The 19,657-nt window shown below is 53.4% G+C and overlaps 2 protein-coding genes and 2 non-coding genes across 4 annotated transcripts in view; all 4 read right to left on the bottom strand.

The window, feature by feature from the left end:
* PLXDC1 (plexin domain containing 1) overlaps positions 1-4,220 on the bottom strand; it is a 56,648-nt gene extending 52,428 nt beyond the window's left edge. The window contains exon 1 of the mRNA XM_087826146.1: positions 4,145-4,220. Coding sequence (XP_087682272.1) covers positions 4,145-4,220 — 76 coding nt within the window. The remainder of the gene's footprint in view (positions 1-4,144) is intronic.
* Positions 4,221-6,343: 2,123 nt separating this feature from the next.
* TRNAC-GCA (transfer RNA cysteine (anticodon GCA)) lies at positions 6,344-6,415 on the bottom strand. Its single transcript has one exon. It is a non-coding gene; the product is annotated as a tRNA-Cys (tRNA).
* A 763-nt stretch (positions 6,416-7,178) lies between these two features.
* Positions 7,179-7,250, bottom strand: TRNAC-GCA (transfer RNA cysteine (anticodon GCA)). Its single transcript has one exon. It is a non-coding gene; the product is annotated as a tRNA-Cys (tRNA).
* A 465-nt stretch (positions 7,251-7,715) lies between these two features.
* Positions 7,716-13,493, bottom strand: ARL5C (ARF like GTPase 5C). The gene is given in 6 exon segments (XM_016202228.2): positions 7,716-8,488; positions 10,117-10,268; positions 10,786-10,869; positions 12,005-12,152; positions 13,284-13,360; positions 13,362-13,493. Coding segments are annotated over 6 exon segments (642 nt in total). The 3' UTR covers positions 7,716-8,439.
* Positions 13,494-19,657: the final 6,164 nt, after the last annotated feature.

Genomic DNA, 19,657 nt, shown 5'->3' with positions numbered 1-19,657 from the left:
ACCCTCATCTGGGGAGAGGGAAGGAGGCACAGGAATTGGCAGGAAAGGACCACCAAGTAGCTCCAAAGGAGAGAGGAGAGGAGAGGAGGGGAGGGGAGGGGAGGGGAGGGGAGGGGAGGGGAGGGGGAGGGGAGGGGAGGGGAGGGGAGGGGAGGGGAGGGGAGGGGAGGGGAGGGGAGGGGAGGGGAGGGGAGGGGAGGGGAGGGGAGGGGAGGGGAGGGGAGGGGAGGGGAGGGGAGGGGAGGGGAGGGGAGGGGAGGGGAGGGGAGGGGAGGGGAGGGGAGGGGAGGGGAGGGGAGAGGAGAGGAGAGGAGAGGAGAGGAGAGGAGAGGAGAGGAGAGGAGAGGAGAGGAGAGGAGAGGAGAGGAGAGGAGAGGAGAGGAGAGGAGAGGAGAGGAGAGGAGAGGAGAGGAGAGGAGAGGAGAGGAGAGGAGAGGAGAGTTTGGTTTCCTGTGAGTTCTCTCGAAGGAAGGTTCTGGTGTCTGTGACCACCTCTGAGTCACTCACTCATTCAATATACATTTACTGAGACTCTGCTGGGGTGACAATGGTGATCAGGCATACACGACCCCTATGACTATGAAGATTCCAGTTGGATAAAACATACAAGATTAATAATATGGCAAATAAGACAATGGAAGATGGTGATATGTGCTATGAAGAAAAGGGTATTGTTACTCTGGACAAAGCCATTAGGGTGGGGCTCTCTGAGGAGGTGGCCCTTGAGCTAAGACCTGGGTGAGAAGCCAGTTACCTGAAGGCTGGAAGGGAGGCAGCCTGAGTGTGTTGAGGGATGGACCAGGGAGGGGGAGGCAGGTGTGAGGGTGGGGAGAGGCTGTCTGATGACCACGTTTAGAAGTTTGGATTTTAGTCTTAGTTTGTTTGGAAATTCCTAGTGGCAAGGAGGAGGCTGGAAGCAGAATCATGGCTAAAGGGGCCCTAAACAATCTGGTCTAAATCCCATTTTATAGAAGGGGAAACCATGGCTCAGAGAAAGGAAGAAGTTGCGGGGTCACCAGGGGTTGGTGCTGGGCCTGGTCTCCTGACTCCCAGGCCAGGACACCAACTCTAGCTGCCTCTTCCTTGCACGTCTGTTTTAGACACCTCTGGTTCTACCTGGGCCAGACCCTCAATGTCCACTGCTCCCGCTGGGCCTCCCAAGGCCATCTTCCTGTCTGTCCATCTGTCTGTCTGTCTGTCACCCTCTCCTGGCCTCTCCCTCTGCCCCTCATCTTTTTCCTCCTGCTCCCATTCTAATGGATAAAACTTCAAGGCTCCACCAAGCTTGCCAGTCCATCAGGAGGGAGGGATGTTTGGATTTAGATATGAACAAAACCAACTCCATCTCTGTGTCCAATTAAGTTTCATGCTATAAAATCTGACCAACTTCCTTGTCTTTAGCAAGCATGTTCCACTTTCTAGTGCATGATTATCTTTGTTCCTTAAAATGCAGCCATAAATATTTTTTTAGTAACAGCCAGAGTGGCATGACAACTGAGATAAATATCAAACTGGTGATAATGTTGATTAGAAACAATTTTCTACCACAAGACCACCAGGTGGTACGGGCCCTGGCGATACTGCGTCCTTTGTCCCTTGGTCCTGTCAGTCATTAGGGTCCACGTTGTGCTATTAAAGTACTGCAACAAGGGTCTGTTAGCAGAGAATAATTTGTTCAAACTGCTGGGCCGTCTGTCCACTTAGACCTAATCTTCCCGTAAGTAAATTATCGTATAATAAATTCTCTTATATTCTATGAAGTTGCCAGCTTTATCTTCCAGTCTGAAGACACCTTCTTGTTACTACGGTAGCCAGTACACCTTGGACAGGAGATCTCAGCTCCCTGCTGAGCCATCCGCCCACCCAGCCCAGACAGCTGGGGAGCCTTAGCGCTGAATGGCAGAAGCCCTTCAGTTCCCATCAGAGCTGAGCTGTCCCTCCCTAGTGGCCCTCCCCCAGAATGCCCTCCCCCCACACCTATCCTCCCCCAAAGATATCCCCGCATCCATTTAGCCCCTCTGTGCAATCCAGCCTGGCCTTGTGAAAAAAATCACTAAACAGAGTCAATAACTACCCCCTCCGGCTTCCTAGAGCTTCCTGAGGTCTCACCCATCTCTCCTGCTGCAGAGAAAGTCCACTTTCCCTGGCTGAATCTCTGTCAAAGCCAAGAAGACAGAGTGTCCTCTACTTAGAGACGTGACTCAAGTCTCTGCCTGCCCTGCTCTTGCTGGCCGCCCAGGTGTCTGTTACCTCAACCCAGCTCTGAAGAGGCGGCCTTCAGCCAGGCCTGGGTCTGGCCACCATCCCCCAGCACATCCCTCTTACATCCCAACTCCCCTTTCCCAACTCTCTCCATGGTTCTTCTAGTCCTGTAGAGGTTCAGAGCCCTCCCTCATCAACCCTGTCACATCCTGAGCTCAGAAGATCCCGCAGGGTCGGGGAGACAAATTGGCCTGTCCAGCCCTAACCGGTTTGGCTCAGTGTCCCAGGTTTGATTCTGGCCAAGGGCATGTACCTCGGTCGCAGGCTCGATCCCCAGCTCAGGGATGCATGAGGGAGGCAAACGATGGAGGCACATCGATGTCTCTCTCTCCCTCCCCCCCCTTCACTCTCTCTGAAAAGCAATGGAAACAAATATCCTCAGGTGAGGATTAAAAAGTTGACCTATCCAGCCTCTTCCTTTTTATATTGGGTTTGTTTTCTTTCAATTATCAATCACCCGTACATATCATAACAAATCAAAAAAGGGAAGACAATCATAAAAAAAGAAAAAAAGATCTCTCATAATCCCACCACCAAGAGTCAAAGATTTTGCCCACAACCTCACTATATAAGGAGTCAATAAGCCCAGAGAAGGAAAATAACTTGCTCAAGGTCACACAGCCAGTGAGATGCTGGGAACAGAAGCCAAGTCTCTGGCCACTCTCTGTGTGGTCTCCCTGAAATCTGGTGGCTCTGCACCATCAGCCTCTTGCCACATCAGCTTCCACTGCTCTCTGCCCACATCTCCACCACCAGCACCCTTCCCTACCCTCCTTCTCAACAGGGACCCAGGCCTTTATCAGCTACATACAGGGACCATTAAAGACAAGAATGTGTCACTGACACTGTGCTTGATGCTAGCATACCCCCTGAGAAGCAGCAACCCAACTACAACAGTCCCCTTCCCCCCACACACACACTGCTCTGTCCCATCTGGGGGACACCGATGTCAGTGAGGCATAGAGCTCTATCTTGCTAATTCTGTCAAGAGGCTTGACTGCAAATTACCCAGCTCCCTAACCCCACAGAAGGTCTGGGTGCATGAGGAGAATGTAAAATTACCTGTTGAAAGATGGTTCTTTTCTAACATGAGAGATTCATGGTAGATCTCAGAAAGGACTTCCAGGTGAGAGAGATGGTTGTGGGACAGTGGTGTAGGGGAAGAGGAGTGTGCAGACAGGAGCCCTCCCCCCCACCCCCAATCTAGAGCCAGAGCAGCTGAAGGCCAAAGGCCAAAGGCCACAGGACAGAGCAGAGCAGGAGTGACAGGGGGACCCCAGAGACTGGAGGACAGAAGAGCAGCAAGTTGTTTCTTCCTGGGCCCAGGATTGCTCTCCAGGTACCAGACAGAGAGAGGAAGGCGTCAGTCCCAGGCCACCACTGCCCTTCCTCTGGGAGAGATGCTGGGTCTCCACCATCCCCCTGGTTGCTCCCACCCAGCCCCCAAATCTACTCAGACCCAACGTGGGTGAGCTTGGGAGTGGGGGTAGGGAAGAGAAACAGGAGGCAAAGCTTGGCAGGCTCCCCATCTCAGAATCAGCCTTGCCCCGAGGGGCCAGGGGTCCCTAGGGCCTCCCACCGTCCCCTTGGGACCACAGCCCACTGCCTTATGGCGCCCCCTCCACAGGGGTACCCCTAGTGTCCTTCCAGGAAGGCAATTTTTGATGACTCCACCCTCACTCGCACGCCCTATGTGTTTAGGAAAGTGGGGTCCCTGTCCACCTGCCACAGCCCACAGGGCTCCTGGCCTCCCTCGGACAGTACCCCCGCACCCCCCCACCCCCGGACACCAGCAGCCGGTCGGTACCTGCGGGTGCCCACGCCGGCATGCCCGTCCCCCTGCTCGCCCCCGGCCCACCCGGCCAACTCGGGGCAGCCCTACCTGCTGCGGGCTGGGGGCCCAGCGCCGGGGCCGCCTCCCTGAGCACCAGCACCAGCAGCCAGAGCTCTCCCCGCATGGTAGGCGCCAGGACCGCCCCCGGCCCGCTGCTGCGGAGGGAGGAAGCCCCGGCTCGGCCGCGCGGTCCCGGAGGCCAGCGGGCGGAGGGGTGGGTGGCGAGGCGGCGGCGGCGGCGGCGGCGGCGGCGGCGGCGGAGCGCGGGGACCGACGAGGCGGCGGGAGCGGCGAGCGCGAGCGGGCGGGGAGCGAGCCGAGCGGCGGCGGCCGGGCGCGGGGAGCGGGGACCGCGAGGGGGCGGGGCGGGGGGCGCGGCGCCTGCGGAGCTCTCCCAGTTTCCCCGGCCCTTGCAGAGCTCCCGCAGCCGCTCCCAGGACCCGGGGGGAGGGGGCGGGGCGGGGTAGGCGGACCCGCGGGAGACCCTGGGACTGAGAGAGCCCCCGAGGGGCATCAGCTGCCCGCCCCCAATACCGCACCTTAGTTCCTGCCTCCCTTCCCTCCCTCCATTCCCCTGGGGAGAGCAGCAGAGAGAAGATTCTGGGGACCAGACCCCAGGAAGGGACTGGCACCCTTTCCTCGGGTCCTGGGCTCCTGCCACCCCCCCCCCCCCCCAGCTCCACCAGGTTTCCCGACTTTCCGGGCTGTTCCTCGGAGTTATGTGGATGCCCATCCCCATCCCGGGAATCACCCCTTGCAGCAAAGACCCCCAGCTCCACTCCCCAGCAGATGCATGAATTCCACCCCTCTCCCAGGGCTCCTCTTCACTTTACCAGGCAAAACCCCATTTCCGGCACCATGTTGCCCCCCAGCCCTGCAAACTTAGGGGTGGAGGGGGCCGGGTTCACCCTTGCTTTGAAATAGATTGGACCTCTCCCCACCCCCAGAAGGTAACCCAGGCCACCCCTCTATGGGGACCCCAGGCCTGCTCAGGGCCCGACCCTGTCAATCTTCAAAGCCAGCCCCAGAACAAGAAGACGGTTCACCCCCTTGCCACAGGCTCTGGGGATAGATTTTTTTTTTTTTCCCTTCCAGAACAGAATAAAAATACCCGCAATTTAGGAGATTTAATAGACGGCAGGGAATCAGGTCAGGACTCGGAGGTGCCTCTTCCCTCCCCTGACCTACTTCGTGCGACAGCAAGGAGCTGGAGCGCTGGAGGTTGGGAGAGTGAAGGGGGGGAGGGGGCTCCCACTGGTCTGGGAACTAGGAACTGCAAAATCGCGAAGAGCTGTATAGAAACTGAGCGTCATGGGGGGCAATTCCCCAGGAGAAGTGACATGAGAGGGGACCAGAGAAGGAACAGTGCGAGCTGGAGTGAAAAAAGAACTAAAGACTATAATTTCTCAGAATCCCAGTTCCTCCTTCCTCAGGACCCAGGGTCCCAGCAACGAACTCCTCCAGTCCTAAACCCTTTATTCCCTTTCGGAGGAACGAGGCAAGCCTGTCCGTAAATTCTAATCTAATTTAAATCCCGACTTTGCAGACTCTCAAATAGGATTAAATAGGCTGCCACTTTCAGATGCGGCTTCATGCTGCCCTCTAGTGACCATGTGACGACCCGCAACGCGCGTGTTTTGCGGTTTCCCTCCCTCACTTTCCCGGAACTGCCCAGATGCCGTCCGCAAACTCGGGCTCTGGCCCAACTCGTCCACATCTGACCTCGCCCCTACCGTCTGAGAGGTCAAGGTGAGAGGTCCCAGGACGGGATTGCAGCTCCGGCCGGGCCTCTTTGGACATACCCCAGTTCAGGGTGCCCCGCAGTCTGTTTTATAAAGTCTTCTACAAGGGCTCAGGCTGAGACAGCAACTCACAAATAATTAGAAGCAAATGGCGTGTCAATTTTTAAAAACGTTAGCCTCTAGAGCTTGCATGTACATCAGAATCACCTGGAGGGCTAATTAAAAATCAGATTTCTGGGCACCATCCCGAAGTTTCTGATTCAGTAGTTTTAGGGTGAGGGCGAGAACCTGCATTACTAACACATCCCCGGGTTGTGGTGCTAGTCCCGGGACCATATTTGTAGAGCCACTGCTGTGAACTTGTTAAATTCTCTCACCGCTTCTCGTCTGCTAAAAGAGCGGTAAGGAAGAAAAGGTCAATATAAAACTGTGGAAGAAAAAGGGTAACGCGTTGAGAAAAATAGCTGTTCGAGGCACTGAGTTTGGTGCCTTAAAATGAGGCGACAGGGGGCACCCGGATTTGAACCGGGGACCTCTTGATCTGCAGTCAAATGCTCTACCACTGAGCTATACCCCCTCTGCTGGCAGGAGCGCGGCAAAAGGCATCTTAACGCTGCTTCTACACAGGCGCCGCCAGGAGCGGTGAAGCACGGTCCGAGGTTTACAGCAGTGGGAAGGATATAAGTTTCAAGCAATTACACATCTGAATACAGGGTTTGTTCTATGAAGCACTAAGTTAAAGACTTCTGACGGTGTAAGAAAAAGCAATATGGGTATGCGGGAGGGTGAGTTCCTGGAGATCTCTCGAGATCCCTCACTTCCGGGCGCTCCTTTGGGCCGGGGTCCCCATCTTTTGCCCTGCTATAGGCCCCTTACTCCCGCTCAGCGCCCCTCTCTCCTTCCTACACTGTTACGCCGACTTCTCCGGGCCTTCCTTCCCCAGCCCAAGCCTCGCCCTTAGAAACTCAGCCTCCCTCCCAGAGAACTGCCCTCGGGTCACTGGCCAGGCGACCTGAAAGTGCGACCACCTGCCCCCTACCTAGGGGCGTGGGCCGTCTGTACAGCCCACAAGGATAAACCCGAAGGTCAAAGCCCTCTCTCGCAGCGCATTCCACTCTTAGACACGCTCACAGTTCACAGGAACAACCCCAAGGTCCACGCCCTCCCTCGCAGTGCATTCCACCCTCACAACACGCACGCAAGTGGCAGGGCTTGGCCTCCATCCTCACCGACTGCAAAAGAGATTGGCAGGGCCCGAGGCCGCCTCTCCTGTCACCTGTGGGAGAGCGCGGAGAGGTGGAGCGCAAGGCTAAGAAAGTTGGAAAAGTCTGGGTATGGAGAGGGGGCACCCGGATTTGAACCGGGGACCTCTTGATCTGCAGTCAAATGCTCTACCACTGAGCTATACCCCCACCTGGGAAACGCTTTCTTGTTAGAGTAAATTTCTGTGGAATAAGGAAACGGTATCAACTTGTGTTTTTATCGGAGGGTTGTGCCAGAATAACCTAATGGAAAAAGAAAAAGCAGAATCTGAATAGGGACTGCTAGAATTCCTGGATTCTTCTTTCACAATCACTCCTCAGGAAAACCACAGGGTTAAAGAATCCTGGGCCCCCTGTATCTGTGACCAGGCTCTCGCCAAGATATCCACTGCATGACTTGGCAAGAAGAGAGAGACCAAGTGACCCCAAGACCATGCCAGGTCTTCTGGGGTAATAGCATTGCTCCCTGTATACAGGGCAGCCTGGGTTTCCATCCTGTCTCCAGCTCCACCTAGATAGGACTCCGGGGCTTTTCCAACCCATAAGGACCCCTACTCAATAAGGCAGAAATAAGAGGTGAGACTTTTCATTTATTACACCTTTATTTTAAAAAACCCTAATACAACATGAAACAAAATCAGTACAAAAAGACACAAGATAAACAAGGAACCTGGGTCATTTTGTAGGAGTGAGATTTACATTGGAAGGACACTGGGAATGAAGGGCATAGAGGGTGTCTTAAAGCTCAAAAGCTGTGTTCAGAGCCAGCATCTCCGAGGGAGTGGAAAGGCAGGGAAGGAGTGGAACTCCCTGCAGTGCCAAGGACTGTTCCTGTCTGGGATGTCCTGTCCCACTCCCTCTCCCTCCCAGCTTTTGGGTCTGCCTTCCTTCCCCTGAGCCCAACTCCTTCACCTTTCTAGAATATCCTTTGCCCAAAGATGGCTGAGGGGCCAGAAAGCTGGGGTGGAGGTGAGGGGGTTGGGATCTAGGAAAGAAAGGAGTCTCTTACTCTGCCCCTCCATTTTTCCTACAGAGAGGTGGAGAACTGAGGGGAGGAGGTTCCACTTCCTAATCCACCCAACATTTCCCTGGCGTCTCCAAGAACACCTGCTTCCATGGAGTGAGGGGCAGCTTTTCCTGCTGGCCTGTCTGCAGCAACTCAGGGTATACAGTCTAGCTCCTCTGTGTGGAGTTAGGTGGGCACTGGCAATCTCACTGTCCATAGCTGCCCCTGCTCCCACCAGAGAATCGTAGAAAAGTAATAAATAGTCACTTGGGTTCTCCACCCATGAAGTTCATGCAAAACCCCAAAGTTTCTGGTTGGCCTCAGGCTGGGACATCAGTTGGCAGTGGCCCGAGATTGCATCCACTGGAGCCCAGCAAGCAACCTGCAGAAAGGAACAGGGCAAGGGTCAGCACATGCCATGCGGATGATGACCTTCAAGCCCCCAGCCCCTGCCCAAAGCTGACTGAGGGGGCAACTGAAGTTACATCTAGTCTTTCAGTCAGTAAATATAAACAGACTGAGTACCTACTATATACCAGCTACTGTGCTAGGCACTGCAGTTACTGGTGAAAAATCAGACATGCCCCCTGGGGCTCACATCCAACAGAGGAGATGGATACTAAACAAATGATCAAATAAATAATTCCATAACCACATACTGTAATAAAGGTTAGGGAGGAGATGTACAGAGGCCTCTGGATGTCTGGGGATCAGCAGGGGCTTCTCTAAGGAAGGAGCCTGGAGACCTACCCTAGCAATGTCTCTGGGCAAATCTCTAATGCCTCCTTCCCACCCACTCCATCGCAGGAGGCAGCGCCAAGGTGATTTCAAAGGCCTGAGAAGAGACCCCTTAAGCAAGTTCTCCCATTAGACTGTAGCAATGCCAAGAGCAAGGGGCAGGGGGCTAGAGGGTCTTGGTCATGTCTGTATCACCTGACACAGTGCATGGCACATGGGGGTACTTACGAAATGCTGGTTAATTGAACTAACTGTGGGTTGGAAGAGAAGGATCCTCTTGACCCAGGGGATAGCAAGACATTACCAGAAATGTGTGGGTCCTTGAGCTGACCTGCCTAAAGCCTCCCCTTCTTTAAGCAGCCATCTAGGTCCTCAGCCTGCTGTGATTCCACTCAAGGAAGAGGAAAGGGAGCGCCCCGGGCCTGATACAAGGCCCTTCTATATGACCGTGACCTAGTTCCTTCACATTGTTCAGGTGTGTTTGCTCAGCAGCTACCTTCTCAGCAGCCCCTCTGGATAGCTAATCTAAAATTGCAACACCCCTCCCCCTCCCCACGTACTTCCAATTACCTTTCCTTTCTGACTTTTCCCCTGAGCACTTAGCACTTTTTAACTTACTATATATTTTTTATTTTAATTGTTTATTGTCTTTTCTCCCTCCTGGAAAGTAATCTCCACGAGGGCAGGTATTTTTGTCTGTTTTGTTCACTTTTGTTTCTCCAGTGCCTAGAAGAACACTGCCTGGCACAAATAGGTGCTTAATTAATGTTGAATGAACGATATAACTTACTCTCTACAGAAACACTGAGAGAGAGTAGGTTTAGTCTCCCTCCTCTTTACAGATCAGGAAACTCAAGGTCAGAAAGGGTCAGTGGTTTCTGCCTAAAAGGCTTGTCCACAGTCTTCCTATGGCTTTCCCCTCTTCATTTGGGTCTCAGCTCAGGAGATATCTCCCAGTGAAGGCTGTCCCTGACCACCAGAGCTAAACCGGACCCATCCCCACCCCTCTATCACTACGATCCAGTTTCACTTTCTTCATAGCACTTATGAGTACCTAAAATGTTTGCGTTTAGGTGGATTGTCACCTCTCTCCCCACTTGAACAAGCCCCTTGAGAGCAGGGACTCTTGCTCACCGCTTACCCACAGCATCTCAACTGTGGGAATGTGCTCAACTGACTTGACTAACTGTGAACCAGATTCTGACAGGAGAGGCAGGAGAATGTTCATTGGTTTGGCCAGACCCTGGAGGTCCAGGTGGGACGGCCACTAACCCTTCCCCGGTGAGGGCACAGCAGCCCTGTATGTGCCACGGGTGGTCTTTGATGGCACTAAGTGTGAGGAATTGGGAGATCTCCACAGTAGTCATGGAGTTCTTCATATCCTGCTTGTTGGCAAAGATCAGGACGGAGGCATCTCGCAGAGCCTGTGGACAGAGAAGCTCAGCTCCAGTCAGCCTGCCAGGGCCCAGCCTCCCTTCCCAGTGTTGCATGAGTGTCTCCTGGCTTCCCTGCTATCCTGCCAAGAGAGGCCCATGCCCAAGTGGGGTGGGGATGGGGGCCCTGTCCCAACATAGCAACCCCAGCAAATGACACCAACAGCTCATGGATGCCTCCAAACCAGCTCACATAATCCTTAGTAGTCCCATGACATAGGTATTCGATGATTCTCCCCAATTTATAGTTGGGGAAACAGAATTAGAGAGGCAAAGTGATTTGTCTGAGTGGGAAGTGGTGTGAGGACCTGAACCAGCAACTTTGGCTTCTGCGGTCAACTGTGCTGAGAGCATTACTGCCCTTCATCTGAGATAAACTAGCCCTGCCCAAGCTGCTGAGCTAGAGGCTCTCAGACACTGGATCTTCAGGAATGAAGCTCAGAGAGGCTGAGTAAGCTGAGGTCACACAGCAAGTACACTGGGCCCTCTCCCAATCACAGGGGCTTACCTCATGGGCCAGCATCTTATACAGCTCCTCCCGAGCGGTCAGCAGCCGATCCCGGTCCGTGCTGTCTACCACAAGGATGATGAACTGGCCAGCAGAGGGGAACCATGAGCAGTGGGCTTTCTCTTCGGTGAAGGTGCCTTCTGCCCAGCTGCGCTCCCCCCTGGCCTCCGCACTACCCTGATGCAAGTCCCACAGAAAACAAACTGTCCAGTCTCAAGATCTCACTGCCCTGGTCTCATTTTGTTGTTTTTTCTTAAATTTATTTAGTTTTGTCCCATTTTAATTTCCCTTTCCAACCAGACACAGGGCATACACAACACAAGCTCAGATTTCATGCCAGAGGCTATGCTATGCCCTGGGCATTTGACTCCATTTAGGCCTCACCACTGCCCTTTGGAACTGAAACTACAGTTGACCCTTGAACAGCGTGAGGGAAAGGGGTGACCAGCTCCCACACAGTTGAAAATCCACGTATAGTTTTTGACTCCCCCAAAATTTCAGTCCTCCCCCGGTATCGTGGGGGACTAGTTCCAGGGCCTCTGTGGATACCAAAATCCACGGATGCTCAAGTCCCCTATATAAAATGGCATAGAACAATGCATACAGTCGGCCCTCCGAATTTGTGGACTCCCAACCGCGGATGGAAAATGCTGTTTTTGATCCACAGTTGGTTGAATCCATTAGTGCAAACCCCTGACTGTATATATTTTGAAAAAAGCCACATATAAGTGGATCCGGGCAGTTCAAACCCATGTTGTTCAAGGGTCAACTGTATTATTGTTCCCCTTTACAAGTGAGGAGACTGAGGTTCAGCAAGGTGACATACCTTGCCCTCAGTCACATGACTAATGAATGGCAGTGCTGGAATCTGAACTTGGCTGTCTCATTCCAGGAATGAAACCACTGAATTCTACCCCTTCCAGCGTGAGTAAGTAAAAACGCCTGGAGACAATGGGTCTACCCCATTCAGTGCATCAAACAAAAGTGGCCAGTAAACAGACAAAGCTGCTAGGAAATATTAAAAAATATTAGCAGGCATTGTGCTGTATAAGTATTTGACATACATGCATTAGTTATTGTTTTATTATTTAATTTTCACAACAACTCAGGGGGGTCATTATTTATGATCTCCATCTCACAGGTAGGGAAACCAAGGCTCAGAGAGGTTAAGTAGCTGCCTAATATCACACAGCCCCTCCAGCCCCAGTGCCCACCTCACCTCAGTGTTGGAGTAGTATGTGTTCCAGGTGGAGCGCAGAGCCTCTTGTCCCCCTATGTCCCACATGAGGAAGTGGGTCTTTCGCAGAACAATCTCCTCCACGTTGCTACCGATGGTGGGACACGTATGAACCACCTCATTCATCAGGCTGGGGAGGAAGAAGAGGGTACCAAGAGCTCAGCCCAGCCCACTCCCAGCTCTGACCTCCTACCCCTCTGCTCTCAAGTCAGGCTGAATCTAATTCAGAACAAATCAGCCCAGGTTGACAGCCTCTGCCAAACACAGGGGAATGCAGACAGGAATGAGACCAAGTCCTTCCCTGGCTTGGACCCCAGAGAGAGGATACTCAATAGAGCAATCTCCCCAAACTTTAATATGCAGTTGAATCACCTGGGGGTTTCCTTAAAATGCAGATTCTGATCCAGTGGGTCTGGGCTGGGGCCCAGCGTTTGCACTTCTAACTAGCTTCCGGATGATGCCAATGTTGCTGGTCTGTGGACCACACTTTGAATAGCGAGGGATTGGAAAAATGAGACAGACACAAGTGAGGGCCATCGGAAAGGTGCTCTGTTTATAGGGACATAAAAAACACACCCTTTTATATGCCTGGGAAGTAAAACTGGGAGTTAGGAGTGAGAGAGAAACTTACTTTTCAGTGTATACTCTTGCACTGTTTGGACTTTTCTTCTAATTTTTAAAATCCATTTATATGTGTCACTTTTTCAGGGGAAAATCTGTCCTAAGTAAACACTCTGGAGGCCCCAGAACGGGAGAGACACCATCCAGGGAGTGAATTTCGAGGAAAAACTCTGATGAATAATTACTCGGCACATGTGCCAGACTCAGCACATGTGCCAGACCAGGAGCTACAGAGCCCAGCGGACCCAAAACTGGCCCCCCCTTTTGGGTTTGCAGAAGCAGAAAGGCGCAAAGGTGCAGTGCAGGAGTTAAAAAGAAGGGACCCGCCTCTAGGGGTTAGCGCAGAGCAGCGAGGCGTGAAGAACCTGCCTGCCCACCAGCCCGGCCTGCAGCCGGGTTTGGCAGGGGCCAGGGGTGGATGGCCGGGCGCAGTGGGGTTGCCCACACCGAGCAGCATTCCAATGCCAGGCCGAGGGGCCACTGAACTGAGTGAGGGGCCACTATGCCAGGACGATCTGCTAGCGTTCCCCACATCACTCCTCCTGGGAACCCAGGTAAGGGCTCGGGTGATTGATCCAAATGTTTGTCAGTCTGGTGAGAAAGCACAAACCCTTCCCTCCCACCCCTGGGTGTCACTTACAACTGGTAGAGAATGGTGGACTTTCCTGCATTGTCCAGTCCCACGATGATAACCTTGTGCTCTGGAGGCATCCGGGGGGAAGGGCAGGGTCAGGGTCAAACGCGATGACCAAGGGACTGTGTGACCCACTAAGCCTCCCACGAAGGAGACAAGTGTTCCCAGCAGGCTGGGGGACCTTTCCCACGGTACTTCTGCTTCCCCCACCCCCATTTCCCACCAAAAAAAAGAAAGAACAGAGAACCAACAGGACAGGTTTCTTTCCCACCGGGCCGGACACCTGCGCCACTCCCGAATAGTGAAAGTGCGAGCCGAGCCCCACCTCCCTCGCGCCACATTGTCAGAAAAGTGAGTCCCAAGGGTCCGGGAAGCTCAGGGCTTGCCAAGAAGGGGTCTGGAGAAAGAGCCGAGCGTGAAGTGACAATCGCGAGAAACCTACGGCGTTTACCCGGAGGAAGGAGGCTCGCCCAGCCCCGCGCCTGGGGCGTACCCCGGGGCGCACCGAAGCCCGCGGCCCGGGAGGAGAGTGGGAAGGAGAGGAGACCGCGCAGGAGGCAAGGAGCGCCCACGCAGGACCCTCCCAGACCTAGGCTCCCCAACGCATCCGCCCCGACGACCCCAATCCTGGGAGCCCCGGGGGGAAGCCAGATCAAAGCGGTCGCTTGGATACCCTGTGCGCCCCTTACCCTGTTTCCCGAAAATGCTCATCAACTTGGCTGTCAGTTGTCCCATGGCGCGTCCCAGGCCAGGCGGGAGCAGGACCCGCCCTCGGAGGCCCAGGTTGAGCCCTGGTACTTGGAGCCCCGCCCCCGGGGGAGGGCCGGCCGAGGTCTATGAGGTCACGGAAGCCTCCGGAGTCTCCTGCGGGGACTGGGAATTCCCTGGCACACTGACCCTGGGGGTGGGGGTGGGGGCTATGGACGTCAGGATGACAACAGACTGCCTGTCCAGAGCCCTGGAGGTGCAAGGAAAATGGGATTCAGACTCCATCCTTTCCCTCACCCTGAGAAAGCTCCAGAGTTCTCTGGGTGAACTGCTCCCCCACTGCGAATCCAGGAGACTCAGTACAGACTCTCAGGACCAGATCCCAGCTCTCCCTTCTCCAAGTGCCATGTCTGGGGCATGAGGCTAAAGCACAACCTTGGCCATCCACTTTCTGCACCTACCAGCTGTGTGGGGTAGACAGGGCTCATTGATCCTCTCTGAGCTGGGAGAATATTCTGACCTTCAACAGATCTCCCGTTGTTCACTTGTGTGGGTCTTGTAGGCCCACTCGGAGTCAGTTCCCTTGGGGCAGGGCAGGGTATCCCTCCTTTTGCAGGTCCCTTGGTGATAGGCAATTTCTAGGAATAAATCAGTCCTACTCTATGATTTATAGAAAAACCGATGGCTCAGGCACAGCTATCCCAGAGGGTAGGCATCTGAAGACAGGGATGGAGCAAAACAGACGTCTCTCAGCCAGAGACTCAACAGAGGGATTCCAGATTCTAAGACCCAGCAGAGGAGGAAACAGAAAGGGGGGCCGCTTGTTGTTGTTTGTGAATTTCCTTCTTTGCTTAAACTGGGGAAAAACAGAAAACAAAAAGAGAAGTGGGGAAGGCAAACCAACCTTAGGTTGCAGGGGTGGTTAGGAGACACACCAGCCATCACACGAGAGAGCTGGCTCCTTCCACCCCACTGCCACTGCTCATTAGTGCACTCTTCACTAAGGGAATGACCCTCTAACTGGTCTCCCTGCCTCTGTCTCCCCTTACCAGGACATCCTCCTCACAGCCCTCTTAACCTTTCAGAGTCTGTCACTCCACAGCTCATGAACCTTCAATGGTTCCCTATTGCCCACTGGGTTCAGATCAGTCTCCTCAGCTGAAATTCAAGAGCCTCCATGAACAGCCCCTGTCTGGCTTTGCAGTTTATCTCCCATGTTTGCACTACTGGTCCTTGCTCACACATGCACAGCTCTTTCCAACTGTGCTTTTTGCTTCTGCATTTCCTTCCCCCTTTTCAGAAAGGAGGATTCCTGAGTCCCATTAGCTGCCTGCCATAAAAGCCACCTACTTCCCAAGTTCTGGCCTGGTCCTCCAGCCAAATGGAGCTTCTCTCCACACTGAAACTGCAGAGTGGCATGCCTGTTTCTTCCCATCACCTGTGAGTCCTAGAGAGCAGGGTTCATGCCTTGTTTACCTGTGTACTCCCCCATTCGCCACCTCTCCCAGTGCCTGGCACACAGTAGGAATGTGTTGCTACTGGATTGAAGTACAGTAAGTTAGGCTACAGCCTGAGAAGTGTTTTTGGAGTATTAAAAAAAAAAAAAAAAAGTGTGAGTACAAGTTGAAGAGCATTGAGGAACACTGGGAAGCTTGTGAAGAGAGAAAACAGTTCACTAAATACAGAATTTTCATCCCACCCAGCTTTGTAGCAGTGTTAGAAGGAAGAATTGGCTAGTGGAGCCCATCTGGCTGATTCCATTTCAGCCCTAGAAAAGGAGCTGGGCTGCGGCTGGGGTGCAGTAGGGTGAGGGCACAGAAGGGTGCTGAGGGAAGCAGCAATGTGTTAAGCATTTTCACCATCTGTTTCCTGGGGGTAGGAGGCGGGGAGGAGCCTCTTAGTGTACCCTGCCCCCTCCACCACCACCACCAATTGCAGAATTGAAAGTGACATTTGGCTAGCTGGAGCACATTCAGTAAACAGACAAGAGCCAAGCCTTTGCTGTGGGGCCCAGAGCCTGGATCTTAGGGGCATTTCATTCATTTGACAAATATGAGTCAGGAATTAGGAAACATGCCAAGCAGACAAAATAGACCCAGTCTGGGTCTTATGGAGCTTTCTGTCTAGTGGGGACACAAATATACACACCAAAAATAAAAACACTAAAACAAACAAAAAACCCTGGGATGGCCTGATTTAGAAGGGCGCCAAGGCACACTTCTCTGAGGATGTGATCACTGGAGCGAAGACAAGACTTTATTCTCTAGAGTATTAGACTAAAGCACCCCCTCGCTTCTGGGCTGTGGTGGCCCAGCTCAGCTCATTTTATTTTCTATTGGTGGGAACCTTCAGTCACACCTAGGACTACTCTGGTTCAGAACCTACTGCAAAGCCAGAAGCAGCTAGTCAGGTAGGAGGTTCCCAGCGCCTCAGTTCCTGAGCCCCTGAGGTGGCTTTGGTGGTGGGCCTAGTCCGAGTCAACTACATAGTTGTTGACGTCTTCACATGTTGACAACTGCCAGCGTGCTGTGTCGGTTGAGGGTTTGTGGTTACCAAGAGACAAGAATCTCTCTCTTCTCTCAGTATCTCCAAGCCACCTAGAGGTGCCCCTGCCTGTAAGTTCTGAGCAAATGCAATTTCAGGCAGAAGGCACATGGTGAGGAGACAAAAACATTCAGACACCTGCTTCCTCCTCCCCAAACCCCTCCCCTCACAGAAGCTGGGCCATTCTGGGGCAGGGGAATTAACCCTAGACTTGAGTACCATGGACACCACAGAACTTGAAATTCAAAGATCTGAGTCCAAGTTCTTGTTCCATGGCCGTGTAACTATGGACAATTTGCTTAACCCCTCTAAGCTTTATCTGTAAATGGTAGTTAATAATCCCTGCCTTGATTTGAAATATCAGGCTCCATGTAGGATGACCAAGCAGTCAGCTGTCTTCTCTTTTCCTCTTGGATGTCCTCCCCCAGCACCATAAACCCACCTTGTCCAAAGCTAGACATTGTTTCTGCCTTTAACCTGCTTTCTCTCTGTAACCTACAGTCACCCCAGACATCTCCTTCTCTCACTGGCCACCTATTGCTCAAGAACTCTCCAGTCTAAGTGCTAGATATCTCTGACAGCCATAGCCTCCTTTCCCATTCCACTGCTGAGCCCTAATGCAGGCCATTCTCATTTCTCACCTGGAGTATTGCAGGTTTCCAGGCTAGATCTTCAGATCTATGCTCCAAACTGCAACCAAGACAAATTTGCCATCGCTGCTTACACACCTTAGATTTCTGCACACCAGCTTCAGGACAAAGCCCAAACCCCTTAACATGGCTCAAGGCCCACGGTGACCTGCTCCTGCCGACCCTTCTCTGACCACTACCTTGAGAGCATGCTTTGCTAGTGAAGTCCAAGAGCATGTCCTGTGTGTCACCTTCCTCTGCCTTCAACATTTTCCCCACTTCTCTGCTTCTAGTCTCTGCTCAAGCCTTACTTCCTCCAGGAAGCTTCTCCTGGTCTCCTCGGGTTTAGGGAGTAATCCCTCTTCCAGGTTCCCCCAGAACCCAGTGCTTCTGGCATCAGAGAACTCATTGTGGTGTCCTGAATTTCCTGTGGCTCCTATTTAGATTTGTGCCTGGTAGGTGCTCAGCAAATGTCTGTTCAATGAATAAGCATGGGAATGGATTGCATTGAAAGGCAGTGCAAAGAACACTACATTTGGGGGGGCAGACACCAGACTCCAGTCCCAGCAGTGCTAGCTTTGCCATCAACTCCCCAAGGACACTGGGCCAGCCACTTGATCTGCGGGACTGCCCCGTTCCTCTTTCCTTGGGTTCACTAACCCCTCATCTGGAGGGGTCTGGATGTGTTGCCCTCTGTACACACACACACAACCACACACAGCATAGAGGAGCACTCAGGTTCAAGACCCAGGAGCTCTAGTTCTTCAGGTCCACCACCACCCCAAAATCAAGAACCAGGTGCCATGAGACAGGATACAGGTGACCTTCAGAAGCTCACATCCTGCCAGCTGATGGCAGGAACTGGCAGTCACCTGCTGGCTATCTTTCTCTGAAGCTGGGACTGGGGAAATCCCCCTTCTCTCTGCCCTCTCCCCAAAGGCTGATTAGCAGAGGCTGGGAAGGGGGTAGCTGTGGGGGCTTTAGTGGAGAAAGTTGGAAACTTGGTCCCTTCCTCTTAGAGAGCAGCTGAGGCCACAGGAGCAGAAAAACAAACACAAGCCTTTAAGACATTGTGCCAATAGGTCTGGATCTCGCCCACTGAACAACACCCATGATATCCCATTTCTCCGCCTCAGCTTCCCATTTCCCTGGCTCTACTTATGGGGAGATGGGTTAGGGGTGGGGTTTGGGGCTGAGTGGGGACTGAGACTGTCCACATAGCCCCTGTCAGGCTTGAATGTAATGCATCAGTGAGCCACAAAACAGAGCCCCATCTCCTGTGGAGTAAACAACTCTAGGCACAGCTTCTTCCTGCACCTACCCCTTCCATCCCCCTGCATGTCAGCAGCTCCTGCATGCCTAGGCCGGCAGCCGTGTGGTGGAAACAAAGCAGGCTTGGGAGGCTGCCGCAAAGGACAGGATGGCGGTTTTATATGTGGCAAAATACTTCTCCTAGGGGAGTAAAGACAGACAGACAGATGGGGGCACATGATACCAGACAGGAGGGGGTAAGGTTGGGCAGTGGTCTCTTCTAACCAGTAAGTGGAAGCTGCACCCCACCCCCAGGTGGGGGGTGGGACAACATTGGCACAGGAGGTGGCGAGACAGGCATGAGGTGCCCATCCCTGAGGTGGGCAGCCGGGCAAGGCCCAGTCCTCGTTGGCACAATCGGCTCTCCCTGGCCCAGCTGGGAGGCTGGGGAGGGGCAGGGCTGCTGGGCTGGGGAATGCTAGGCAGAGGGACACTCCAGGTCAGAGGGGGTATGAAGGCCTCTCCTGGGAGGAATGGAGTGGACATAGGTAAAGAACAGGATCACAGGAGACAAATACAGAGCAGCAGCAGCAGCCAAGCCCCCCAGGGGAGATCCATGGTCCCAAGACAACCCCTGGGGTGGTGATCATTTCTTGGGCACCAACCCAAAGGGCCTCTCCTGGGGTTTCAGGGTGAGAATGAATGAGCAGTTTTTGGTTTCAAAATGAGGCGGACCAAATGTTCCATGAGCTCCACACCCAGGTGACACAGGGATGTGGAGGGCCCCTCTTCTGATGGCAGCAGGCAAAGGATGTTGTAGGCAAAGCTCATTCCTGGGGCAGGTGAAGGCTGAGGCATGGAGGTGGGGGAAGGGTAGCAGCATCTCCAATTGCCCACTCCTCGGGGTTACGTCCTGGGCAGGCAGAGGGCACTGCATCTGATGCCCATCAGTTTCTACCCAGACTCCTCCCCAAGGGGCTTCCATCCTGTAGCTTTCTCCTACCAGACAATGCTGCCAGAAAGCTGGGGGGGGGGGGTAAGGGGGAATGCAGAGGGAGGGTTGGGCATGAGGGACCCTGGATCTGGAGTTAGGGAAGAGAATCCTCATTGGAAAGTCTGTGGTCTCTCTCTCCAGGAAAAGCCCCCTACCCTTCCCAAAAACTCCAGGTTGGAAAAAGGGCCACCCCATTTAGGACGCTCATTTAGAGCCCCAAGTAGAGTTAAGGAAGTGCACCTTTTCTCTGGAAG

This window comes from Miniopterus natalensis, chromosome 17 (assembly GCF_054644295.1).
Source record: "Miniopterus natalensis isolate mMinNat1 chromosome 17, mMinNat1.hap1, whole genome shotgun sequence".
Lineage (NCBI taxonomy): Eukaryota > Metazoa > Chordata > Mammalia > Chiroptera > Miniopteridae > Miniopterus > Miniopterus natalensis.
This window is presented reverse-complemented; position numbering and strand designations above follow the sequence as displayed.